A 27313-nucleotide genomic window follows, 5' to 3' on the forward strand; every position below is an offset into this window, starting at 1 on the left:
ACTCTCCAGGCTTCAGGAACACATCCGCAGCCTAGGCAGCCCTACGGGAGGTCCGGCAGGGATGTCTAGGCTGCGGATAGCAGCCTGCCGCCCAGCGCGAGGGGCGCCCTGACGCAGAGTGCCCCCCGCGCCAGGCAGACATCCGCAGCGTGGGGAGCCTTGCAGGAGTTCCCCACAGGGCTCCCCACGCTGCGGATAGCAGCCTGCTGCCCGGCGCGAGGGGCGCCCTGATGCAGAGCGCCCCTCGCGCGGGGCAGACATCAGCCAGCCCCACAAACTCGGGGGACAGCAGGGAGGCGCAGCGCCGCCATCCCGCTGTTCCTCGACCTGGTTCTGTTTCCCCGACCTGCTTTTGGGGGGGAAATAAAGGGATTTTTTTTCTCCTTTATTTCCCCCCCAAAAAACTAGGTGCGTCCTATGGGGCGGAGCGTCCTATGGGACGAAAAATACGGTAAGAATATTTAAAAGGCATCTGTGTGTGTGTGTGTGTGTGTGTGTGTGTGTGTGTGTACGCACTGCACCGGTTGAATACCTGCCTGCTGAACCACTCTTAAAGGAGCCAGGGCCCAGCTGATCCTTCAACAAAAGGCTTGCTGCCCCACCTTTCTGTATCCCTCCTGCCCTGCGCTGCACCCTCCCTCAACCTGCCCCAACACGCACCTCAGCTCCAACAGAAGCTGCCAACACCCCTAGGAACAATCTTTCTCCCAAATCGAGCTCCGCCTGGCCCGGACTCCTGGGTCCTAGCTTCAGCTGCAGAGCCGAGCGGGTACCCATGGGACAAAGAGGAACGTTCGGCCCCATACACACATGCCATATTCTAAAGAAAACAGCCACAACCACGCACTCAAAACAAATTAAATACAGTGGTACCTCAGGTTAAGTACTTAATTTGTTCTGGAGGTCCGTACTTAACCTGAAACTGTTCTTAACCTGAAGCACCACTTTAGCTAGTGGGGCCTCCTGCTGCCGCTGCGCCGACGGAGCACGATTTCTGTTCTTATCCTGAAGCAAAGTTCTTAACCCGAAGCACTATTTCTGGGTTAGCGGAGTCTGTAACCTGAAGCGTATGTAACCTGAAGCGTATGTAACCCAAGGTACCACTGTACTGTGAAAATCCCTGAAATGAGAAGTAATCGACTAGAAATATGAAAAACCCTAAACCTTAAATGACCAAAATTCAAAAAAGGGGGTTAAAACTTCCAAAAATTCTGAAGTATCCTAACTTCAGAATTTTGGGGAGTTTTAACCCCCTTTTTTGAATTTTGGTCATTTAAGGTTTAGGATTTTCCAATTTCCTTCTGAGGTAACTGAATAGTTCAGTGAAACGAAGTTTGTAGCTGGCATCCCGTTAAGGCTTTGTACAATTCTAGGTTTTTCCTTAAACTTTTTGATTTTTATTATTTAGTTTATTTCTATAAGATAATATTTCTAGTCGATTACTTCTCGTTTCAGGGATTTTCACGGTATTTCATTTGTTTTGTGTAATTTCTCAGTTACGTGACTGTCTTTTTTCTGCTACAACCACGCACTCAGCAAGCACCCTGGCGACTGTATCAATCAATCAATCAAATTTTTATTACGGTCATAGACCAGCATAAGCAGGGGCTGGGATACAATCATTTAGAATCTTACAGATTCTGGAAAGCTAAAAAATATAAAAACAGAAGGTATATCTGAAAGACTGTAAGAATTTAAAAGAAACGGACAGAATCTATAAGAAGAGTTAAGAACATTAGAGGGATACAGAAGAGTGTAAAAGGTTAGTATATAAAAGACTACAACTATCAGATTAGAGAGTGCTCTGATGTGAGTGTTCATTCAATCTAGCTTGTTACCCAGGTTATCATCTGACGGATTTTGAACGCTGTTGTGCAGAGTCTGGCAATGTCGTATGTTGTAGCAGGATTGGTATCTGACAGCAGCAAGGAGGTATAAAATTGTCCTGTGTGGGTATAGAATAGTGGGGAGATGAGGCGAATACACATTTTTCTATATCAGAGTGAATGAATTTTATTATTACGGTCACAGACCAGTTCCAGCTCACTTACAATATCAGGGAAATCATAAAACACAACAGGAATACATTGAATTGCAGTTGGGTATAACAGAGACAATACAGATGTTTGTTGTTGTTTAGTCATTTAGTGGTGTCCGACACTTCGTGACCACCTGGACCAGAGCATGCCAGGCACTCCTGTCTTCCACTGCCTCCCGCAGTTTGGTCAAACTCATGCTGGTAGCTTTGAAGAACACTGTCCCACCATCTCATCCTCTGCCGTCCCCTTCTCCTTGTGCCCTCCATCTTTCCCAACATCAGGGTCTTTTCCAGGGAGTCTTCTCTTCTCCTGAGGTGGCCAAAGTCTTGGAGCCTCAGCTTCACGATCTGTCCTTCCAGTGAGCACTCAGGGCTGATTTCCTTCAGAATGGAGAGGTTTGATCTTCTTGCAGTCCATGGGACTCTCAAGTGTCTCCTCCAGCACCAGAATTCAAAAGCATGCATTCTTCAGCGATCAGCCTTCTTTATGGTCCAGCTCTCACTTCTATACATCACTACTGGGAAAACCATAGCTTTCACTATACGGACCTTTGTTGGCAAGGGGATGTCTCTGCTTTTTAAGATGCTCTCTAGATATAGCAGCAGTTAAAAAATATATATTAAATCTTGATCCCTAAAATATAACCTAAAATTCTCATTGAAAACCTTAATCATTTTGGTAGTACAGCTTTTTCCCTAAGTTTTATGGCAGTTGCACAGAATTTGGCCACCCTTAGCGTGGTCTCTAGATCCTTGTCCTCTACCAGGAATTTTAGACGTTGAAGTTCGTACCCATTTGAAGATTTTTGTATAACAGGAGTGATAAATACCGAGCGTATATCCCCGTAGAAACGGCAGCGTAACAAGACATGAGAGACAGTTTCTCTATATTGTATAGGCACTGGAAAAGCACATGCTCTACTGTTTCTGTTTGAACCTGGTGGCTGTAATTTATTAAGGGTCTGGGAATTGTAGCGTCACAAAGCGTAAACTACAGTTCCCGTGGTTCTTGGTAAAAAGGTAAAGGGACCCCTGACCATTAGGTCCAGTCGTGGCCGACTCTGGGGTTGTGGCGCTCATCTTGCTTTATTGGCCGAGAGAGGCAGCGTACAGCTTCCGGGTCATGTGGCCAGCATGACTAAGCCGCTTCTGGCGAACCAGAGCAGCACACGGAAACGCCGTTTACCTTCCCGCCAGAGCGGTACCTATTTATCTACTTGCACTTTGACGTGCTTTCGAACTGCTAGGTTGGCAGGAGCAGGGACTGAGCAACGGGAGCTCACCCCGTCGTGGGGATTTGAACCGCCGACCTTCTGATCAGCAAGTCCTAGGCTCTGTGGTTTAACCCACAGCGCCACCCGTGTCCCTATGGTTCTGGGTAGGTGGGTGGAAAATGCACTTTAAATGTATGTTGTGTACACAGCCTGGCAAGGAGTTTAGTCCAGCGGGAGAAAAAGTTTAGCTCAGGACTCCTGGGTTCCATTTCCAGGCCGACGCTCCCCCAAATGATTTATTGGCATCCCTTTCCGCGTGGGATTCTAGGAACTCGCAACAAGTCATTTCTGGGACAGTGACTCAGCCTTGCAAGAGTCGTCCTTGGGAAAGAGGAGGATTTATGAGGAGGGAGCAACTTTCGGGAGAAGCGAGGGTGACTTCATTCCGATGAGGTTCACAGTTCTGCGCGGGTTATGGCACCCCAGATTGGGCAACGGCTTTGGCTCAGGAACGCAGCAGCCGCTCTGGGTGCAGTAGGAAGGCCCCAGGGTTCAATCCTGGCTGGAGAGGTGCTGCCAGTCCGTGCAGACATTCCCTTCTGGGCGGAGCCAGAGGCCAATGACAAACCTAGACAGCATCTTAAAAAGCAGAGACATCACCTTGCCAACAAAGGTCTGTATAGTCAAAGCTATGGTTTTCCTAGTACGGTGGTACCTCGGGTTAAGTACTTAATTCGTTCCGGAGGTCCGTTCTTAACCTGAAACTGTTCTTTACCTGAAGCACCACTTTAGCTAATGGGGCCTCCTGCTGCTGCTGCGCTGCTGGAGCACGATTTCTGTTCTTATCCTGAAGCAAAGTTCTTAACCTGAAGCATTATTTCTGGGTTAGCAGAGTCTGTAACCTGAAGCGTATGTAACTTGAGGTACCATTGTGGTGATGTATGGAAGTGAGAGCTGGACCATAAAGAAGGCTGATCGCCGAAGAATGGATCCTTTTGAATTCTGGTGCTGGAGGAGACTCTTGAGAGTCCCGTGGACTGCAAGAAGATCAAACCTCTCCATTCTGAAGGAAATCAGCCCTGAGTGCTCACTGGAAGGACAGATCCTGAAGCGGAGGCTCCAAGACTTTGGCCAGCTCAGGAGAAGAGAAGACTCCCTGGAAAAGACCCTGATGTTGGGAAAGATGGAGGGCACAAGGAGAAGGGGACGACGGAGGACGAGATGGTGGGACAGTGTTCTCAAAGCTATCAGCATGAGTTTGACCAAACGGCGGGAGGCAGTGGAAGACAGGAGTGCCTGGCGTGCTCTGGTCCAGGGGGTCATGAAGAGTCGGACACGACTAAACAACTAAACAACAACAAGGCCCTGTTTGCACTACTACGCCTTTAAGGACCCTTCTTTCCCCTCAAAGCATTCTGGGTGCTGTAGTTTGTTAAAGGTCGCTGGGAGTTGTAACTCTCTGAGCAGGTGAACTACAGTGCCCAGAATTCTCTGAGGGGAGAAATGTACTCCGGATGCGTTTTAAAGGCACAGTGGTGTTGTATTCACAGCCTGATTTTCTGCACGCACACACACTTTTCTCTTGTCCGCCCTCCAGGGAAGCAAGAGGCTTTACGAGAATACGAAGGAACCTCCCAGCCAGATAAGCATCTTTCCACATTATTGTTATTTACTTATTACCAACACTTCACCCAGGTTGCAACATTAACATACATTAAAAGCAGTTTAAAACAAGTTGCCTCCATAAAAACAAAGTAATGTTTATTGGATTTTATTGCGCTAGCCAAAGGCCAGGGTAACATATAAAGAAATCAAAAGGAGGCTGAAAAAAACACAGCGGTCGCTATATATGCAGTGAAACTACAGTCAAATCCACACAAAAATTCTTATTACACAGAATAAAAATCAATTCTCAAATAAAATGTGCAAATTAGATCTCAGAGTCCCTTTTGCAAATGACCCATCCAGTTCTTTCTTCCTAGGTAAAGGTAAAGGGACCCCTGACCATTAGGTCCAGTCGTGGCCGACTCTGGGGTTGCGGCGCTCATCTTGCTTTACTGGCCAGGGGAGCCGGCGTACAGCTTCCGGGTCATGTGGCCAGCAGGACTAAGCCGCTTCTGGCGAACCAGAGCAGCGCACGGAAACGCCGTTGACCTTCCCACCGGAGTGGTACCTATTGATCTACTTGCACTTTGACATGCTTTCGAACTGCTAGGTTGGCAGGAGCAGGGACCGAGCAACGGGAGCTCACCCCGTTGTGGAGATTCGAACCACCGACCTTTTGATTGGCTCTGTGGTTTAACCCACAGCGCCACCCGCATCCTAGGTAATGGCAAATGTCCTCTACGTGTGGTTGCCCACACAGACAGAATAAAAGGCAGGTATGAGGGAGATCTGGCTGGTTGATACAAAATAAGGTGGGTTAAAAAAACACCAGCAACATAGAATTGCAGAGTTGGAAGGTATCCTGGGGTCATCTAGTCCAACCCCTGCAATGCTGGAATCTCAACTAAAGCATCCACAGTAGATGGCAGGGGCGCCAACTCCAGGTGGGCCGGGGGGCGGGCACCCACAATTTTTTTGTTGTGGGTGCCCAGCCTCCCCCCTCCGCTGCCAGCTGGCTGCCACCGCCTTGATAATTTTTGTTGCCCTTTTCTGAATGTTTTCCAGCTCTGTTTTCAGTTGAGGCGACCAGAACCCTACACGGTATTCCTGATGTTCTTATACTGTAGATTTGTATTTGCAGTTTTATTCAGCGGGTCTCCTCTCCGCCTCCCTAGGCTCGGCTTTTTTCACGTGCATGTGCAAAGTGTCGCCCGCTCTGGTGCCACCGCAGGAAATCTGGTTGCGATAAATGATTAGAAACACAGAGGATTAGAGGGTCCCAAATTCAATCGCCGGCCTGACAGTCGACTTTCTATTTCTAATAATAAATGATTTTATTATGGTACTCTTATTATTTAGACACATCTTTGTACACAAGAGAGACTTCCGTGCCAGAACTCGCCTCTGAAGTCAAATCCACACCCACACACTGGGAATCCTGCGAATTGCAGTCCACCCCTCGGAGAGCTACAATTCCCAGCACCCTTAACAAACTACACTTCCCAAAATTATTTTTGGAGAAGGGTGGAGATGCGTTGTAGAGCCATGATAGACTTGGTTTGTTTGTTTTTTAATGTTGTTTTAATTCTATTTGCGTTTGTGGCTTTTTTTAAAAAACAACAACAACATGTTTTTAACTCTTTGAGGTTTTTCTCTGCACGGTTTTAACTTCCTTGGTCTGGAGCAGCCTTTCTCAACCTGTGGGTCCCCAGATGTTGTTGAACTACAACTCCCATCACCCCCAGCTAGCAAGGCCGGAGCTCAGGGATGATGGGAGTTGTAGTCCAACAACATCTGGGGACCCACAGGTTGAGAACCGCAGGATGCAAAATATGGATGAGGGCCGTGCGCGCATTTCTGGGGAAGCCTTGTCAGTGGCGTAGCGTGGGGGGTGCAGGGGGGGCCGGGCGCACCGGGCGCACCGGGCGCAACATCTGGGGGTTAGGGTTAGGGGGCGCAAATTACTTGCCTTGCCCCGGGTGCTGACAACCCACGCTACGCCACTGAGCCTTGTACCCGCCACACACACACACCCCTTTCTCCTTGCAGACCCAGAGCGGGGGCAGCCAGTTCATCCCCTCCTGCTTGCCTCCCCCTTGACTCACCCTGGTGGGCACCGTGCCAGCTCCCCACATGCCCAGAGAAGAGGACGCTTCCCTCTTACCCCGTGGTGCAAGAGGTGCTTTTCCCTCCCCGGATATTTCTCATAGTTGTGACACCCAGCCCAGGCGGCTCCACCCCGCGCTCCTGACAGAAGACAGGCGCTGGCAGAGCCCTCTCCACTCCAGAGAGCTCCGGGGAGAAGCAGAGGCCAGACGGGAGGAGCTTGACCTCGGCTGCTGAGCACCAGGTGGGTGCCAGTCCGGGTGCGCCCTCGGTGCCAAGGGGAGAGCGCGCCCTGGCCAGGCGCGGGATCCGCAAAGGGGCGCCCAGGGGACCGCGGGTGGGCGCAAAGGATGGCTTCGCCGAGAGTTTGGAAGGAGGGCGCGCCAGGGGGCACGGGAAGGGTGTGGGTGCCAGGGGGCACGGATGGAGCCCCAGGGGTGATGGACCCTCTGGAGGGGCGTCCAGGGATCAGTGGAGGAAAGAGGGACTTTGTTGCGCATGCTGTGTGTTGTTTTTTTTTTGGGGGGGGGGGTGGCGAGAGTGCCGGTGTGGGTGTTGGTGCCAGGAGTGGTTGGGCTGTGGGGGTGCTTGGTCCGCGTCGCAGGGAGTTCCGCAGGTCAGTAGGGCGAAAGAGCGACCTAAAGTGTGTCTGCGCGTTTTAAAACTCTGGAGAAGTTGGCATAGGTCTCTAGATCTTAAGCATTCATTTGAAAGATGGGTTGTTTTTTTTAAGGGGGGAGAGTTGGCCTGGAAGATCAGTGAGGGGGTGAACGGGGGTCTAGTCGGGACAGGGGAGGACAGGGCAGTCACAGGTGCGAACGGAGAAATCTGCGGATGGAGAAGGTTTTGGGGGGAGCTGAAGAAGAGTTGGAGAAAATGCCTGGAAAGAGACGTGCGTTTTTGGTAAGGCAGGTGGGGGGCAGCATGGAAGACGGTTCAAGAGGGTCTTATGTCGGGGTGGGGGGCAGAATTAATGTCCGGGAGGTGTGGGTGCTGGAGAGGCGAGCAGTGAAAACATTTTGAGATTTTGGAAGAGGTGACTTTCCCAGTGATGCAATGCTGGGGAGTTTTTTTGGGGGGTGGGGAGGAACTGGGATGGGGTCCAAATGTGTTAGATGACCAGCTTAGGTCAGGACTTATGGGGCAGAGGTCCCTGGCCCCACTCAGCACAATGGGCAGTGGGTCGCACCCCAGACAAGTGCAATACTGTAATTTGCATTCCTCTCTAATGAGGGACACCCCATAAGCCCATTAAGTTTAGAATCCAATCTTATCCAACTGGGCTGGCTGAGAAGAATTCCCCCTTCCTTGTTATCCAGTAAATTGATTTTGAAAACAGGTGGGCGCCCATTTCAATAGGGAAGAGGGCTTTGAGCCAGAGTGGGGATTTGGGGAGGGGTCTCGAGGGCAGATCAAGCCCTCAGCTTTTTCTAAGATGCTGCCGGCCCGTGTGGACAACACAGGGCAGGATGGAGCGAGAATCTGACACGGTCTTCATCTGACTTCCATCCCAGTTGAATGATGTCAGTTCTGGTTTGGTGGCCGTGATTCCCCGGTGAGGATTTGCAAGTTGTTAGAGACGGGTGAGCCTTGTTTGGGAGGGCGCCTCCCTCTTGATGGGTGCTAGGAAAAGGGCAGGGCAGCGGTGCCAAGGGGCAGAGGGTGCCAGGCGATGCAGATGAGCTGCGGGTGTTGGTGCGGCGGAGGAAATGAATGAGCTGCTAATCTCGGCTGGAGGAATTTGAGACAGAGGAGACATTGGGAAGCTGCGGGCTTTGAAGGTTGAAAACAGGGCTTCCCCCTCACCTCTCTCTCTCTTTTAAATAGATATTTCTTTCTGGTCCTGTAAGTCAGGACAGGGCGGGTAAGGGGACACCGTCGCGTTTTGCAAAGATTCCACAAGGACAGACTTGCAAGGCGGGTTTGCCCAAAATGGAGAGGGACTTGCCCACGGCATTTGGGGATTATTCCACGACTGAACAGGGGATTTCCTTTACAGGGGCCCTATAGAAGCTTTTAAATGTGTGGTGTTTTATTGTGTTTATGTTTCTATATCTATATCCCACCCTGTGGAACGCCCTCCCACCAGATGTCAAAGAGAACAACAACTACTAGACTTTTAGAAGACATCTGAAAGCAGCCCTATTTAGGGAAGCTTTTAATGTTTGATGCGTTACTGTATTTTAATATTTTGTTGGAAGCCGCCCAGAGTGGCTGGGGAAGCCCAGCCAGATGGGCGGGGTATAAATAAATTATTATTATTATTATTATTATTATTATTATTATTATTATTATTATTATTATTATTATTATATCTGTTGGAAGCCGCTGCAAGTGGCTGGGGCAACCCAAATCAGATGGGTGAGGTATGACGATGATGATAATTTTTACTCTGCCCTGTTCTGGAGTGCGGCCCGAAAACAGGCAAAGGGGTGTTTTTGCTAATTTTGGGTATTGTTTATAATGGGATACTTCAAGAAGAGGGGTTTTTGGAAATGGATTTGCAACGGAGGCTGTTTGGAGAGATTCGGAGGCAGCAACATCCCAGAAAGCAGGGCCGAATCATTCAGAAGGTCCTAGGAATAATAATAATAATAATAATTAATAATAATAATTTATTATTTATACACCGCCCATCTGGCTGGGTTTCCCCAGCCACTCTGGGCGGCTTCCAACAATGTATTAAAACACAGTAGTCTGTTAAACGTTAAAAGCTTCCCTAAACAGGGCTGCCTTCAGATGTCTTCTAAAAGTCTGGTAGTTGTTCTTCTCTTTGACATCTAGTGGGAGGGCGTTCCACAGGGCGGGTGCCACTACCGAGAAGGCCCTCTGCTTGGTTTCTTGTAGGATGTTGCCCTGTCCTGAGTCAGATCACTGGGATCCACCATTGCCTGTTCTGGCTGGCAGCAGTGGTTCTCCAGAGTTTCAGATCGGGGCCTCTCCCAGCCCTTGCCAGGGATTAAGCCTGGTGGGACCTTCTGCACGGAAAGGCGGGCGCTGCACCCCAGGGACACAGCCCCGTCGCCCTGGTCACACGGCAAAGGGAAAGGGAATCTAGCAGTAGGAGGGTGTGAGAGCTGATGCAAGCCTTAAGATCTGGAGATCTGGAAGGGGAAGAGCTAAAGCAAATACAAATCTACAGGATAAGAACATCAGGAACACCCTGTAGGGTTCTGGTCGCCTCAACTGAAAACAGAGCTGGCAAATGTTCAGAAAAGGGCAACAAAAATTATCAAGGCAGTGGCAGCCAGCTGGCAGCGGAGGGGGGGAGACTGGGCACCCAAAACAAAAAAATTGTGGGTGCCCGCCCCCCGGCCCCCTGGAGTTGGTGCCCCTGCCATCTGCTGTGAATGCTTTAGTTGAGATATCTGACTCAGTTGGTGGTGCAGGGATTTTGGGGGTGCTGAGGAAGAGAGCGAGCTGTTTTGGAGAACGGGGGCCTCAGATAACCCCTAAGTTCTTGGGGTTCAGTGTGTTGAGTTTCAGGAAGCTCCTTGCATGTTTAGTTTTCTAATGGTTCGTTTCTGAATAGATGGGGCAGTTTGTTAGCAGCGGTTTCTGGCCTAGAAGCCCCCTCTGTCTGGTGTGATACCATGCGTCGAAAGAAACGTACTCTGCACACGCTCAGAAATGCTCTCTTCTCGGGTGAAGTTGCAGCCCTGTTTCTCTGCTGGGGTTTATTTCTTTATTTCTTCAGCGTGTGTGGATGTGTGGGCTCCTCTTACCATCAATATTCACGTTTTATACCATATTTTATGCTGTTTTTTGTAGCATCAATTAAGTTTGTTGTTAGCCGCCTTGAGCCCAGTTTTCTGAACCGGGAAGGGTAGGGTATAAATAAAAAATTATTATTATTATTTATATTATAATATAATATTTAAAAAATAATAAGGCAGCACCCAGACGAAAACGAGAGCAGAGCATTTCCTCGGTCGACTTCCACTTTCTGTTCCTCTGTCCTGAGAGAAAAGGAGAGTTCTTGGAAGGGGGCCTCAAAGTTTAGTCCGAAAGCAAGAGAGCAGCTTTGACCGGCATCCCTTCTAGCAGGGCTCCTGTGTGGCAGGCGGAAGTTCAACAGAGGCAGATTTTTTTCCTCCCCGGCTGCACCTGTTGGATTTCTGCCTGTCTGTCCTTGTTCGAAGGCCTTGCGAGAGATGGGAGGGATATGGCAAGCCTGGATCGAGGACCCTGGAGTTCTTTACAAACCTCCACCTGCTGTTGGGGAAAGGATTGCAAGCCGGGACTCCTGGGTTCCCAGATTTGGCTCCGGGGCTTGTTTAGCTGTTGCTTCATTACAGCAAATGGCCCAACCAGAAACTCAGTTTCACCTGCTCCATCCAGCTGAACCGGCAAACCTCACCGTTCGCACACCTTGGCACCTTCATTAGCTGCACGGAGCCCGTCCCCATTGGCTACCTGGCCAGCAGGTGGGTGGGGCACCCTGGGAGATGAGCAACTTTTTCCTGGGAAGGGATATTCCCAAATCTCCAGTCCTCCCAACGCACAGGCAAGTCCCTGGCCTCAGCCGCGCCTCAGCTCCTTCCTGCATTCCAGGCCCTGAGGACGTCCACCTGTTCAGCCACCCGGATGAGAGAGGAAATTAATTCTCCGAATCTCGCCCAGCGCGCAAGAGGGCCCCTGAGCATGGGCAGAGTGCTTTTCTTCCCGTGCAGGGGAAACCCAACCTGCAGCAGCCCTCCTCCCCGCCCCTGAGACTCCTGGGCTTGGTGGGAACACTGGGAAGCTGCCTTATAATTAAACGGATTCATCAAGGGCAGTGCTGACTGCTCTGGCTGGCAGCAGCACTGCAGGACTGCAGAGAGGGGGAATTGCAGATGCCCAGCCACTGAGACAGGGATGCGGGTGGCAGTGGCGTAGCATGGGTTGTCAGCACCCGGGGCAAGGCAAGTAATTTGCGCCCCCTAACCCGTGAATTTGCGCCCCCTAACCCTAACCCCCAGATGGTGCGCCCGGTGCGGCCAGCCCCCCCTGCACCCCCCACGCTACACCACTAGCGGGTGGCGCTGTGGGTTAAACCACAGAGCCTAGGACTTGCCGATCGGAAAGGTCAGTGGTTCGAATCCCCGTGACGGGGTGAGCTCCCGTTGCTCGGTCCCTGCTCCTGCCAACCTAGCAGTTCGAAAGCACAGCAGTGCCAGTAGATAAATAGGTACCACTCCAGCGGGAAGGTAAACGGTGTTTCCGTGCGCTGCTCTGGTTCGCCAGAAGCAGCTTAGTCATGCAGGCCACATGACCCGGAAGCTGTATGCCAGCTCCCTTGGCCAATAAAGCGAGATGAGCACCGCAACCCCAGAGTCGGCCACAACTGGACCTAATGGTCAGGGGTCCCTTTACCTTTACCTAGCCACTGAGCCGCAGCCCTTGTTGAAGAAGACAAACACTGGGCTGCTGCTAAACGGACTTCCATCTTGATGCACCCCTAAATAATAGCTGGAGGGGACCCCTAGGTTCATCTAGTCCACCCCCTGCGACGCAGGAATCTCAGCTAAAGCATCCATGCTTAAAAACCTCCAAGGAAGGGCACAGACACAGTTGGTTGCCACAACAACTCCCAGGTGCTTGAAACCAGAGTCTAGCCCGGCACCCCAGGGACTCCCTGCATTAATATCTTGCGAAATGCGTCTTTGTAGATAAGGACGTTCCTGTTTCTTCCCTGCCGACGTTCATCAAGGCTGCCACAAAGTGCTTGTTAGCTCTCGGGTTGGCATAGGAAACCTTTGGCCAAGGACTCTGCGGTCTCACCCAAAGTGGCCTGGGCAGGATGTGTGCAAGGCAGAGGTATTCCAAGCATGCTAACTGGTGGTCATGAGAACAAGCTCTTAAAGATAGCGGCGTTCCCAGCCAGCTGAGTGGAGGTTTAGAGAAAAAGGGATTGGAGGGAATGAGAGAGGGGCGTAAAAATCACGGCGGAGAATGGAGAAAAGCTGTTCTCCCACAACGCCGAAACTCGCAGACATCCAGCAAAGCTGAATGTTGGGATCATCGGGCCTCACAAAGCAAAGTCTTTCTTCGCCGGGAGAGCAGTTGAGCTGTGGAACTCACTGCCACTGGACGCAGTAAGGGCACCCATTCAGATGGGCTTGAACAGAGGATTGGCCTTAGAGAGAGAGAGAGAGAGCGCTCAGGAATGGGGATCTGGCTGGCTGCTGCGAGGACAGAATGCTGGATTTATTTATTTCAGTCAAGAACCGGTTGAGATGCCGGACTCGATGGGCCTTTGGCCTGATCCAGACCCCAGACACTCCGTATATTAATTCTGAGCCTCCCCCATCCACTCCCATTGCCCCAAGTTGCGTGAACTGGATGTTCCATGCTGCCTAAGGCGTCGTTTGAGAAATATTTGGCCCCATCGTATGGAAAATAAGGCTACCACCCTAGACAGCTATCCCAGAGCTCTGAATACTAGCCGTTGACCATGGAGCAGCAGAAATAACAGGTTATTGCTCGCCGTCCTGCTGCCGGGCTTCCCAGAGGCATCTAGGTGACCCACTCTATAGGCCTTTGCTTGTTCCAGCAGATTGTAAGCTCCTTGGGGCAAGCTACTCTTGCGCTCGGCGAAGCTGATAATGGCCCTATGGAAACAAACAAGGATAAAGATGTAAATTCCCGTGCGTGCCGTCCTTAAAGGACCTGGGGCCCTTTCTCCCTTGCTCCCAGGCTCATCGTGCTGGTTTTGAGTGAGGCAAATGGTGCAACCTCCAGAGGGAGCACAACTCCCATCTGGAGGGCACCAGGTTGGGGGGCGCTGTATTTCTCTTAGGAACCTGCCTGTTGATGGAGGTGAGCCCCCAGAAATCCGGTGCTTCCACCTCTGGAAAGCACCGGAAGGAACTTCCACATTTGAAAGTGGGTGGCTCCCAGATGCGGGGCCTTCTTTGTGGTGGCACCCCAGCTATGAGTTCCACTAACACGCGCCTACGAAGGAAAGGTTGGAATGTTTCCTTAGTGCCGTCTCTGTTTTCTTTTGGGCGTCAGGAACAGTCTACTGTGTTTACACTTTCCAAAGCGAGTAAAGTTGTTTGCTTAATCATTATGGATATTGCTTTTTTAACGCCGCTTGAGCAGCAGGTTTTACGATGCCTCATTATGTTAACAGCCAACTGCGGTTTTAATTGTCAACAGGTTTATCATTTTTAGCTTTTCGTTGGGATTGTGCCAGGTGTCCTGAAGGCAGCGCAGAATAGCAGAAAGGTCTAAAATGAATGAATAAAGTCCATTTCGGGGGGCAGGAATATTCCACCCAGACCCAAGCCTTGACCTTTCCGTGTGTGAATATTTTTCAGAAAAGGATAGACCGCGCAGCGTCAAAAAGCTGTGGCGAAAGGCAGACCCGCACTGGTAGAGCAAGAGACTCTTAACCTCAGGGTCGTGGGTTCGAGTCCAGCGATGGGCAAAAGATTCTTGCATTGGAGGGGGCTGGACTAGATGACCCGTGGTGTACCTTCCAGCTCTACAAATCCATGATCGCTGGGTGCAAAATAATAATAATAATAATAATAATAATAATAATAATAATAATAAAAAATTTTATTTATATCCCGCCCTCCCCAGCCGAAGCCGGGCTCAGGGCGGCTAACAACAATAAAATAGTACAACATTCTAAAATCATTTCATTATAAAATTAATTCAACTTAAATTGATGGCAACCATTGGGCTAGAGTTCTATGAGGATTACAGAAGGAGACGGGGTCAGACTGTGCCTTGGCCAAAGGCCTGGTGGAACATCTCTGTCTTGCAGGCCCTGCGGAAAGATGTCAAGTCCCACAGGGCCCTAGTCTCTTGTGACAGAGCGTTCCACCAGATCGGGGCCACGGCCGAAAAAGCCCTGGCTCTGGATGAGGCCAGCCTAACCTCCCTGTGGCCCGGGACCTCCAAGATGTTTTTGTTGGAAGATCGTAAGTTCCTCTGTGGGACATACCAGGAGAGGCAGTCCCGTAGGTACGAGGGTCCTATAGTGCAGCTGGTATAGCACGGGTGAATGTGATCTTGCAGTGAGGACCCCATAAGGAGTCTCGCCACAGGAGTGGGTTTGTAAAAACAGCACCTTGCAATAAAAAGCAAGGCGTGTGTTGCGCAGGTGGCATCTCACGAAAGGCTCGCAAAAGAAACCTTGTCCGAAACCGTAGAGAGCTGCTACCAGTCTGTGTAGACAGCACAGGACAGGGTGGATCAATGGCCTGACTTATCTAAGCATAGCGTGCTCTGGCAGGCAGCAGCACCCCAAGCCCTCAGGCAGAGGCCTGTCACCAGTCCCGGCTATCTGGTCCTCTGGATGTTGACCCACCCAACTCCGAACTGTTCGTGTTGTTCCTGTGAGATTTATCGTCCACCTTTTCCCCCATAGCTGTTATTCTTGGGAGCAGTATTTCAGACAGGCCTTTCCTGGAGATAACGGGGATTTCAACAGGGACCTTTCGCCCTTCCACTTTGCTGCGGCCTCTTCCCAAAGTCGTGTTTTCGACATGCAGGGAAATACCCAAGGCCTCGAATGGAGCCAATTCCAGCTTTACGAAAGCGTTTCTGAATTGCTCTCTCTCTTTCGCCATCCCGGCTGGGCGCAAGGCCCTTCTGCCTCCTCTTCCCAACTCCTGACGTCCCTCCCTTCCTCCTTTGAAACATCTGTCCACATCTGGAGTGATGTCAGCTAGAGCAGAGGGCAGGCGGGCAGAGGTCGCCTGGTATGTTCTGGGGCGCCCGCCCAGCCCTATTTTTGACCCTCGGATTTCCACATCCAGAGATGGGAGCCCTCGTGTCCAAAGTCACCGGACAGGACCGCTGAGTCAGGAAATATTTGCACGCGAAAAGGGGAAGGGAGCCTGGAAAACAAAACAAAAACCCCAGGGATTAAGAGGCTGGGCACTGGATTTCAAGGAGGGAAATTCCAGGGTGTCTGGCTTTCTTTTTTGGGGGGGTCCGGGTCAGCACAGCCAAGATTTCGGGTTTCCCCCTAGACACATTCTTAGAAATGAGGTGGAAGGAGGAGAGAGGGTCATAGCTCAGTGACTGAGCACCTTCAAAGCCGCTTGCTTCCTCCAAAGAATTCTGGTAACCGTGGTTTGCTGGGAACTGTAGCGCTGTGGCAGATAAACTACAGTTCCCAAGCTTCTTTGGAGGGGCGTTGCCTGCTTTAAATGTACCGTACACTGTGTCCACAGCCTGTGAGCATTATAGCCAGAGCCTGTGGGATTCATAAAGCCAGGATCCTGCCTTCTGCAACCTGGTGCCCTCTAGTTATTTTAGTCCAGCGGTCAGCAACCTAAGGCCCATGGGCCACAAGCAGCCCACGGGGGTCATTTTACCGGCTCACGAGCCACCCCCAAACTGAGTTGCTCGCTTGGCGAGTCCCCACGCGCTGCACAGATGCCAGAATCCGGCCCACGGAGGGGGCTTTGCGGCAGTGAACATGCCCAGGCAAGGTAAGCCTTGCCGACCCCTGTTTTAGTCTATAGCAGAGGTCAGCAAACTTTTTCAGCAGGGGGCCGGTCCACTGTCCCTCAGACCTTGTGAGGGGATGGACTATATTTTGGGAAGGAAAAAAAATGAACCGATTCCTATGCCCCACAAATAACCCAGAGAGGCATTTTAAATAAAAGCACATCTTCTACTCATGGAAAAATACCAGGCAGGCCCCACAAATAACCCAGAGATGCATTTTAAATAAAAGGACTGATTCCCGGACCGTCCGCAGGCTGGATTGAGAAGGCGATTGGGCCGGATCTGGCCCCCGAGCCTTAGTTTGCCTACCCATGATCTATAGCAACCCCAGGCGGCATGACCACAAGGGCTGTCTAGGGACTGGTCTCGGTCAAAAGAGAACGTCTGTCCTTCGGGTACCCTCATCCCAGAACATTTACGATGGCCTTGACTAGCCAATCCCTATCCAGATGTTTGCAGCTGCATCCCTGCTGGCTGGAGCTGATGGGAGTTGCAGTTTAGAACATCTGGGGAAGCGCCCAGTTGCCAAAAAACAGGTTTAGATCGAATGGGGAGACCGTGGTCTTGGATTCCAGAGTCCTCTGGGACGGGAACTGTTGTTGTTTTTTGCAGATTAGAATGAGGCCAGAGATGGTTTAGAGGGCCGCCAATTTTGCCAATCCAGTGCTTTGCACTACAACTCCCATCAGCACCCCCCCAAAAAAACAACAACCAGGAGGGCACCAGGTTGGCAAACGTTGTGCTTGAACCGGCAGATCTCCAGTGTCACAGACACGCCACACATTTAGAGCACCATGACACCACTTTAAACCGTCATGGCTTCCCTCAAAGAATTATGGGAGCTGTCGTTTGTTAAGGGTGCCGCGCATTGTCAGGAGACCCCTTCACAAAACTACAATTCCCAGTGCTCCCTGTGAAGAGGAATTTTAAAAATAATTATATTTTATTCTTTTTCCCCCATATGGAATACGTTTGTTACTCAGCAATTATATTCCGATTCAACCAAACTAGTCACTTCCCACTCACCCAACATCGATTTTCACAACCAAATTGCATACGATTGTATTTTAAGGTTCTAATTTCCTCCTCTCTAGCATGTTTCTTAATATCGTCTGCTATTTTATTGCACTTCAAACCCCCGTTGTGGCCTTCACGCAAGGGAATTAACTTTTAATATAGACTAGGAAAGGTTTCCAGTCTTCTTTGAAAGATTTCAAATTTGTATATTATTTCAGTGCCGTCAGTTTTGCCATCTTCTGTGAAGAGGGGTTGATTGTTTGTCCACTCTGGGAATTGTAGTTTGGGGTGTGAAGGGCGCTTTTAAATGTATGGCCTGACTGTGGCCTGGCTCCCACCAGCCAGTGGTCAGTGGTCAAGGATGACAGTCGGTGACAGGGTGGCTTTGATTTAAATCAAATCTAAATCACTGGTCAGTAAGACTTGATTTAAATCTTTTTTTTTTTTTTTACAGAAAGACTCATTCTTGCTGGTATCATCTTAATATTTACAACCAGGTGAAGGTTTCATTTTCGGAATAATAAATTTTCGGCTGGTTTTTACAGTTATCTCAAAAATTACAGATTTGGTTATACTATTAGAAATGCATAGACTGATCATTATGAAATTATTGTGCGGTTTGATAAGTTAACTGTTTATAGTTGGACAACTTTTCTGCTGCACCTTCTTGGAAGGAGAAAAATAATCATTTCCTTAGTAACAGTTTAAACAATTTGTTTAACTAAAACAATAACATTATAGCATATGTGTTCATGTTGGTTAACTGATGTGGTTAAACAATTTTTTTAAAAAAGAAACAACCTTAAGTTTTAGCAAACATGAAAAACTTGAAACAAATCCTTATTTCCTGATGAATAGCCTTTCGACTATAATGTAACTTAAATAGAAAACTATCTTTAGAAGAATGGCAGATCAGGATGATGGAATATGCAGAACTGGTGAAGCTGACTGGGAAAAACTGAAACCAGAGTGATCAAGCTTTCCAAAAAGACTGGAGTAAATTTGTACAATATTTGAGGGATAATTGTAAACATAGAACCAGTGGCGTAGCGTGGGTTGTCAGCACCCGGGGCAAGGCAAGTAATTTGCGCCCCCAACCCGTGGATTTGCGCCCCCTAACCCTAACCCCCAGATGTTGCGCCCGGTGCGGCCGGCCCCCCTGCACCCCCCACGCTACGCCACTGCATAGAACTACACTAGCAGGGTTGAATTAACAAGACTTGCAATGTTAATGAGTATTACCTTTTTATATCTATTTGAAATTTGGGATCATTGGGGTATTTGAAATGTAAATTGGAAGAGGCACAAATGCTGTAGTATAAATTACGAAAACCATGAGACGGGAGGGAGGGAAGTCGATTAGCTCATAAGAGCAAGAAGTAAAATTAATAATAAGGTTGTATTTAAATACTATAAAATGGAAATTTAAAAATATAGCTATTATTTAAAAAAATAGAAAGATTTTTCCACCAAAAGCATTTCATTTTAAAAAACCAATTTAAATAAAAAAAAATCCAATTTGTTGAAAAATAATAATAATAAAAATCTTTGATTTTTTTTTAATCCACCTGGGTTGGAGATCAGTCACCGTGCAAGGGAAAGCTGTGAAATAAAGCCGAGAGAGCAGATTGAGACACAGAGGGGAATATTGCTTTAAAGAAGGGATTGGCCTTTCAAATGACTCTCACCTGGGCAGCATCTTCTGGCCATATAATCCTAGGTTTTCAGAGGCTGGGGAGAACACCCACAGGAAATGACAAAGGTGGCTTAAAAATGAATGGCAGAGCTGGTGTTTAAACGTGTCCCAGCCCTGGATAAGAATGTAGAGAGAAGCCAGGCTTGATGATGGAAGAGGCTTTGGAGTAGAGTCATACTCTCACTCGATTTATTTGTGTACCAATTCGTTTCCCTGGCTGCCAGGCTTTGTGGTTTCGGCTGGTGGCAGCCTGGGGTGGTTGCCACCTTCTGTTTCTGGCACGGTTCCTGTGCTCTTGACAGAGCTGTGGCAGTCCCACATTCAACAGGCGGTGTGGCAAGTTAGGGGAAGCACCCCCTGTTGAATTCTGAAATTCCATGCCTTCCATCCAAGGTATGAGAACCAATTCCCCCCCCCCCCCCAGGCTGAGCCTTAGAAGTTTGAAAGCCAGGACTTCTGAGTTGTCTAAGCTGGGAGCGAGTCTTTGCAGGTGGAGAAAAAGGGGAATTGTGGCCTCTTCCCAAAAAGACTGCTATGTTTCTTCTGCAGAAGCAGATGGAAGTTTTATTCTCTGTTAATTAATATTAATTAATGATTTGGTTGACCATCTGATAAGGGACCTCGCGTGTCGAAACGGGAAATGTTAATTCAATATGCATGCAGGAATTGATGGATGGATATTGCGATGTTCTGTAAGGTTTGAAGATAAACTAGAATTAATTGGGGGATATGATGGGGAACCATCTAGGAGGGCGTGCGGGAAGTCAGATTTGGGGGGGAAATGTTAAATTTGTTCCGATTTGGGGAAATGTTAAATTTGTTTCGATTTAATTTGTTTTTATTAGTGACCAATTTGTTTTAAAAAAATTGAAAATCAATAAAAAAAGATTTGCCAAGAGAACTCGGATCGCGAGTTCTGGCATCCCTTTCTAGTTTTGGAAGGGAAAATCTGGGGGGAAGCTGTGCCCCCCCCCCCCGCGCTGACATGGCGGTTCTGTAGAATAAGTCCTGCCTCTGCCAAGGTGCTATCAGATAGCAAGAAAGACCCACCATCGCTGAAGGAGATACTGGGTTACTGTCCCAGGTACTGTGCCAGCCTCTGAGAGCCAGTGTGGTGTAGTGGTTAAGAGTGGTAGACGTGTAATCTGGTGAACCGGGTTCGATTCCCCGCTCCTCCACCTGCAGCTGCTGGGTGACCTTGGGCCAGTCACACTTCTCTGAAGTCTCTCAGCCCCACTCACCTCACAAAGCGTTTGTTGTGGAAGTAAGGGAAAGGATAATGTTAGCCGCTTTGAGACTCCTTCGGGTAGTGATAAAGCGAGATATCAAATCCAAACTCCTCTTCTTCTTCTTCTCTGTCCTGGGGCCTAGTAGTCAGCTACGGATGTGATGACTCTCCAGAATGCCCATTGCATGCTTCCCACACAGTTGCCAGCCTCCCAGCTGGGGAGAAATAGGGTTTTTCTGCTGCTAAAATGCATCTGTGTCTGGAAAGGAGTGAATAAAAAGAGCTGAGTACAGTGATACCTTGGGTTATAGACGCTTCAGGTTACAGACGCTTCAGGTTACAGACTCCGCTAACCCAGAAATAGTATCTCAGGTTAAGAAATTTGCTTCAGGATGAGAACAGAAATTGTGCTCCGGTGGCGCAGCAGCGGCGGGAGACCCCATTAGCTAAAGTGGTGCTTCAGGTTAAGAACAGTTTCAGGTTAAGAATGGACCTCCGGAACGAATTAAGTACTTAACCTGAGGTACCACTGTAGTAAAAAATGTAAAGGGACCCCTGACCGTTAGGTCCAGTCGTGGCCGACTCTGGGGTTGCGGCGCTCATCTCGCTTTATTGGGTGAGGGAGTCGGCGTACAGCTTCCGGGTCATGTGGCCAGCAGGATTAAGCCGCTTCTGGCGAACCAGAACAGCGCATGTAAACACCATTTACCTTCCCGCTGGAGCGGTACCTATTTATCTACTTGCACTGGTGTGCTTTCAAACTGCTAGGTTGGCAGGAGCAGGGACTGAGCAACGGGAGCTCACCCCGTTGTGGGGATTCGAACTGCCGACCTTCTGATCGTTTAACCCACAGCGCCACCCGCATCCTACCACTGTAGTATAGATTCGAAATTCTGCCCCCTGGAGCTACAGTGCCCCTAGTGCCGGGAAACGGCGTTGCATTCACTGTTTCTTCTCTTCCTTTTCTGCAGACAAGATGCCGGTGGCAGACACTCGCGGGGACGCGGGGCGATGGACCAATGTCAGTTACCGCGTGCGGCAGCCCAACCAGCCGGAGACCGGGCCCAGGAGGAAGAAGAGGAATTGGTTCCACAAATGCTGCGCCTGCTGCTCAGGCCAGGGGGACGACGACTGGGGTCCCTCGCCCGGGGAGGTCCCAGGAGCACGGCGAGAGCCTGTCATCCGAGGTGAGCTTCTTGGGTGAGGGTGTGTGAGACACTTGCCAGGCGAGAGAGCTGGGGTGAAATCAGAAGGATGTACGGAGTGTGCAGACATGTTTATTTTTTAAAATATTTTTCTTAATTTTTCAACATAACATTTTCAACAGTAATTCAACATACAGTGGTGCCTCGCAAGACGAAAAGAATCTGTTCTGTGATTCTCTTCGTCTAGCGGTTTTTTCGTCTTGCGAAGCAAGCCCATTGAAGGATTAGCGGATTAGCGCTATTAGCGTCTTTTAGCGGCTTATCTGCTGATCGGATCAGCTGATAAGCGGCTTAGCGGCTTAGAAAAAGGGGGGGAAGGGGGGAAAAATCAGCAGGAACTCGCAAGACATTGTTGTCTTGCGAAGCAAGCCCATAGGAAATTCGTTTTGCGAAGCACCTCCAAAACGGAAAACTCTTTCGTCTTCTGTCTTGCGAGGCATTCGTCTTGCGGGGCACCACTGTACTTTCATATCTTATACCATTTTTTTTACTTCTGAAAATTTTCCAATCTATTCATTAATATACATTTTTTTCCCTTTTTTAAAAAGATGTTTATTCATTTTTCATTTTCGCTCATTACATACATCTCAAATTCTTAACATTTACTATATATTCCTCCCTCCCTCCCCTCCAAAACTTGCATTTCTGGTTTGTTTCTATTTTCACCCGCTTTGCTATCGTTCAACAGAGAAAGTTATGAATAACATAACATCAAACCTTAAAAACATAAAATTAAAATTAAATACATCATCTTATTTCACTATCTTCCAAACATTTTCTGGTGCTAAAAATGTGGATGTTTATTTAAATCCTGCCATCAAGTCTATTGCCTTTCTTTGTTTCTGCAAATATAATATGAATGGTTCCCAATCTTTTTCAAAGTCTCTGTTGTCTTTTTCTCTTAGTCTTTCTGTCATTTTTGCCAGTTCTGCATAGTTCATCAACTTCTCTTGCCATTGTTCTTTAGTTGGTATTTCTCCAGTCTTCCAATTACATTTCTTACTTCCACTATTACATTTAAACCTCATAACTAATATCTCAATCCTTTCTGTGCTTTGCAAGGTTTCATATATTTTTCCTTACTAAAATTCTGGTAGTCCTACTAGCTTAATTTGATGATTACAGTTGCTCTTCAAATAGTTCGTATATTTCTTCCAGTCTTCTGTGAATCTCTGGTCCCGCAGGTTTCGAATCCTTCCTGTCATTTTATCTAATTCTGCATAGTCCATTAATTTCGTCTGCCATTCTTCTTTTGTCGGGATTTCTTCTTGCTTCCGTTTCTGGTCTAACAATACTCTTGCCGCTGTTGTTGCATATAAAAACAATTTAACACCTTGCCTATTAATATCTGAGTGTGCAGACGTATTTAAATCCTGCTCATTATCATCCCTTTTAATTTGTATACCGTCTTTCTATCTTACAATACCCAAAGTGGTTTACAAGCTGAAGAAACAAAGAATGTCCACCTTATAGCAATCTAACGCAAGACAAAAATGTGATAATGAAACGTAACTTTAAAATAAGCAACCTACATCAAATAAATTAGCGCTCAACAATCATTAGAATAGCATAGAAGAATAATATCAGCATATAAAAATTAAACCGAAATCCACAACAGTTACAATAAATAATTTCTAAACTACAATCATCAATAAGACAACAGCAAGCCACAGAGCATAAAATAATACAATCCAAATTGAGAAGCAGGGACTGGAGGGTGGGGCAAGGTGGGAAAAGGCCTTGCCTGATGAAATCCCTCCCCTCCCCTTCTGCACTCTCGTGCAGCTGCAAAGATTTTGGGCTTCTCTTGAAGTTTTGAAACGGGAATTTGTAGGAAGGTGTTGATTTTGAAATTCAGCTTTGAGAGAGAGGCTTTAAAACACACGTACTTACAAAAATAGAAGTTCATCTGACTAAAGCAGCCTTCACCAGCCCAGCGCCATCCAGGTGTTCTAGACTACAACTCCCATGATGGGAGTTATAGCCCAGAACATCTGGATGGCGCCATCATGGGAGTTATAGGCCAGAACATCTGGATGGCACCATCATGGGAGGTGTAGCCCAGAACATCTGGATGGCACCAGGCTGGTGTAAGCGCTGGGGAAAGAGATCTCCCCTCTTGTCTTCTGTAATAAAATTTTATTTATATCCTGCCCTCCCCAACTGAAGCCGGGCTCAGAGCGGCTAACAACAATAAAACAATAAATAAGGCATTATGCACATGACTGATGCTGTTTTGACATATGAACCTTATTGCCAATATTTTAAGAACCTTTCTCTCTTCCCTGAATGGAGAAATCCACTGGCGATCCTTTAGCAGAATTGTTGGCAAGGCATCGGAATAAATTCTGTACCCTTTGATGGGTTTCTGCTGTACTCCTTCCATATGTTTTCAGGGCCTCTCTGTTTCCAACAGAGGAGTCTCACCAGGCGAGATGTTGACATCAGTCAACGGTGTGATGTGGCAGCAGAAAAAGCTAACACAATTCTGTGCTGCACCAGATCAGGGAAGTCATAGACCTGTTCTGTTCTGCCTTGGCCGGACCCCACCTGGAATAATTATTATTATTATTATTATTATTATTATTATTATTATTATTATTTATTTATTTATTATTTATACCCCGCCCATCTGGCTGGGCTTCCCCAGCCACTCTGGGCGGCTTCCAAAAGCATATTAAAATACTATAATACATCAAACATTAAAAGCTTCCCGAAACAGGGCTGTCTTCAGATGTCTTCTAAAAGCCTGGTAGTTGTTGTTCTCTTTGACATCTAGTGGGAGGGTGTTCCACAGGGAAGGCGCCACTACCGAGAAGGCCCCTCTGCCTGGTTCCCTGTAACTTGGCTTCTCGCAGTGAGGGAACTGCCAGAAGGCCCTCGGTGCTGGACCTCAGTGTCCGGGTAGAACGATGGGGGTGGAGACTGTGTCCGGTTCTGGGCGCCACAATTTAAGAAAGATATTGACAAGCTGGAACTTCAGTTCTCTCCAGCTGAGTTGGGGGACTCAATTTCACTGGCAGAGGTGGGAAGGCCATCTGTCAGAGATTCTGTCTTCTTAATAAATGTAGTCTTATTGATTTCCAATACAGTGGTGCCTCGCAAGACGAAATTAATTCGTTCCGCAAGTCTCTTCGTCTTGCGGTTTTTTCGTCTTGCGATGCACGGTTTCCCATAGGAATGCATTGAAAATCAATTAATGCGTTCCTAGGGAAACCGCCTTCAGACCAGGTCCGGGGACAGAAGGCTGGGGGGGGGGGACAAGGGCTTTTCTTCCCACCCCCAGCATTTTAAAAAACCCCGGGACAGCGGAGGACTTCTCCGCTGTCCGGGCGATCTTAAAATGCTTGCGGGCGGCATTTTAAAATCGCCCCGGACAGCGGAGGACTTCTCCGCTGTCCGGGGCGATTTAAAAGCCCCTGGGAAGGCAGGCAGGGGGGACAAAGACTTTTGCCCCCCGCCAGCCTTCAGAAGAGGTCCTGGACCTCTTCTGAAGGCTGGCGGGGGGCAAAAGTCTTTGCTCCCCCCCGCCTGCCTTCAAAAGGTGTCCCCGCGGCGGCGGGAGGTGTCCCCTGCCCCCCGCCCGGCTTCGGAGCACCGGGAGAAGCGATCTCCCCGCAGCCCCTTGCTGCAAAAGACGTCCGGGGGCAGCGGGAAGCTTCCCCCGGACGTCTTTTGCAGCAAGGGGCTGCAGGGGGCAGCGGGAAGCGAAGCGCTTCTTCCCCGCTGCCCCCGGACATCTTTTGCAGCAAGGGGCTGCGGGGAGATCGCTATCTCCCCGCAGCCCTTGCTTCAAAAGAGAAGACCCGCTGTCCCCGGGGCAAGCTTCGTTTTGCGAAGCAAGCCCATAGGGAAATTCGTCTTGCGAGGCAACTCGAAAACGAAAAAACCTTTCGTTTTGCGAGTTTTTCGTCTCGCGAGGCGTTTGTCTTGCGGGGTACCACTGTATATAAATTACAAAAGAGAGAGAAAGGTACAGAAACAAAACCCCAACTCTCTCCACTCCAGGACGGATCAATCTGTTATTGTTATTTTTAAATTTTTATTTATTTGGTTTTTCAACTTAAAATTTTACAGAGATATACCAAACGTAAATCATAAACACAAGATTCCAAGGAATCTCCTTCCATCCTCCCCTTTGTGGGTCCTGTTATTAATCCCACATCTTTTGTGATCATCCGAACCCTTTACCTCTTCCGTTATGTCCAGAATTCAACCTTAAACTACAAGTGATACTCCACTAACAATTTTAACCGTTAATCTAGTTAAGTTTGCCCAAGTCCAATCTGTGATTTCGGTAGCTGCCATTCTTCAGCATTGCCAGTAAAGTGTTTCATAAAAGGATGCCGTGTTTCAACAAAATCGCCCGCATTATTTGTATTATTTGATGCGCGTATTCTCTTGGTTAATGTTAGCAGTGCCGGATTTATGTATAAGCCAAACAAGCTATAGCTTAGGGCCGCACTCTCTTGGGGGAACCCCATAAAAATTAAAGGGGAAAAAACCCCTGGATGTACATTTCCAAAATATAAGTTATAAAACAAATAAAACAAAACATAGGCAAACGGCCCTCCAGATGTTTTTGGGACTACAATTCCCATCATCCCTGACCACTGCTCCTGTTAGCTAGGGATGATGGGAGTTGTAGTCCCAAAACATCTGGAGGGCTGAGTTTGTCTATGCCTGAAATAAAACCTACATGCAGCAACAGTGTTTTGTGTTGTGCAGGCTCCTATGATGTAAGGCCTGCTAGCCTGCTCCCTAAAATATCACTGTTTTGCTCCTTTCTATATAGAGGGTACCTACATTCTGCACGGACTGCTTACATGGCAACATGGGCAAATGGCTTGAGATACCTATGAGGTCCATAAATGACCATATAGAATATATTCAACCCCCCCCAAAAAAGTGACAATTTGTTGCTGACAAAGGACAGCTGGACATATAAAGGGCCCCATTGCCTTCAGTAGCTTAGGGCCTTGTCAAACCTAAATGCGGCCCTGAATGTCAGGGGTTTTTTAGGCAGAGATTTTTGCATTGCAGGGGACGAGATGAGCCTTCCAACCATACAATGCCGGGATTCTAATAATAATAATAATAATAATAATAATAATAATAATAATAATAATAATAATAATAATATATTATTTATACCCCGCCCATCTGGCTGGGCTTCTCCAGCCACTCTAGGCAGCTTCCAACAAAATATTAAAATACAGTAATGCATCAAACATTAAAAGATTCCCTAAACAGGGCTCCCTTCAGATGTCTTCTAAAAGTCTGGTAGTTGTTGTTCTTTTTGACATCTTTTCCTCCCTCCCTTGAGCAGAGGGCATGCTGGTGGTCAGCGGTGTGGACCTGATGAGCGGCCGATCCAGCAGCAACCGCCGGGCCCACCACACGAACGAGTTCGAGTACGAGAATCTCATCCTCCGCCGTGGCCAGCCCTTCGACATGAAGCTCCAGTTCCGCCAGCCGTACGACCCTGAAGAGCACCGCATCTGCCTCGAGTTCCTTATCGGTGAGCGTGCCGAGAAATGGAGGGATATCTGGCCGTCGGTCGCGGGGGGGGGGGGAGGAGTGGGGCAGGGGCCTTCGCTGCTTTTAAACAGAGCGTCTAGTCCTTGTGACTGAGCTGCTGAGTTTGGAGGAACTAGGCGAGACGGAAGCAGGCCAGAAATAGCCGCCCAATGTTCTGCAGCACACCTGGGTGTTGTTCAAGTAACTCCGCTTTTTCTCGCAGTTGCA

General features: G+C 48.5%; 1 protein-coding gene across 1 annotated transcript in view; it reads left to right on the forward strand.

Moving 5' to 3' along the window:
* The first annotated feature begins 7075 nt into the window (after positions 1 to 7075).
* TGM1 (transglutaminase 1) overlaps positions 7076 to 27313 on the forward strand; it is a 53723-nt gene continuing 33485 nt past the window's right edge. Inside the window, exons 1-3 of the mRNA XM_083472569.1 lie at positions 7076 to 7207; positions 21332 to 21547; positions 26895 to 27086. Of these exons, the coding sequence (XP_083328695.1) occupies positions 21337 to 21547; positions 26895 to 27086 (403 nt within the window). The 5' untranslated portion in view covers positions 7076 to 7207; positions 21332 to 21336. The remainder of the gene's footprint in view (positions 7208 to 21331; positions 21548 to 26894; positions 27087 to 27313) is intronic.

Source organism: Podarcis liolepis (assembly GCF_965112155.1).
Source record: "Podarcis liolepis genome assembly, chromosome: 13".
Classification (NCBI taxonomy): Eukaryota; Metazoa; Chordata; class Lepidosauria; order Squamata; family Lacertidae; genus Podarcis; species Podarcis liolepis.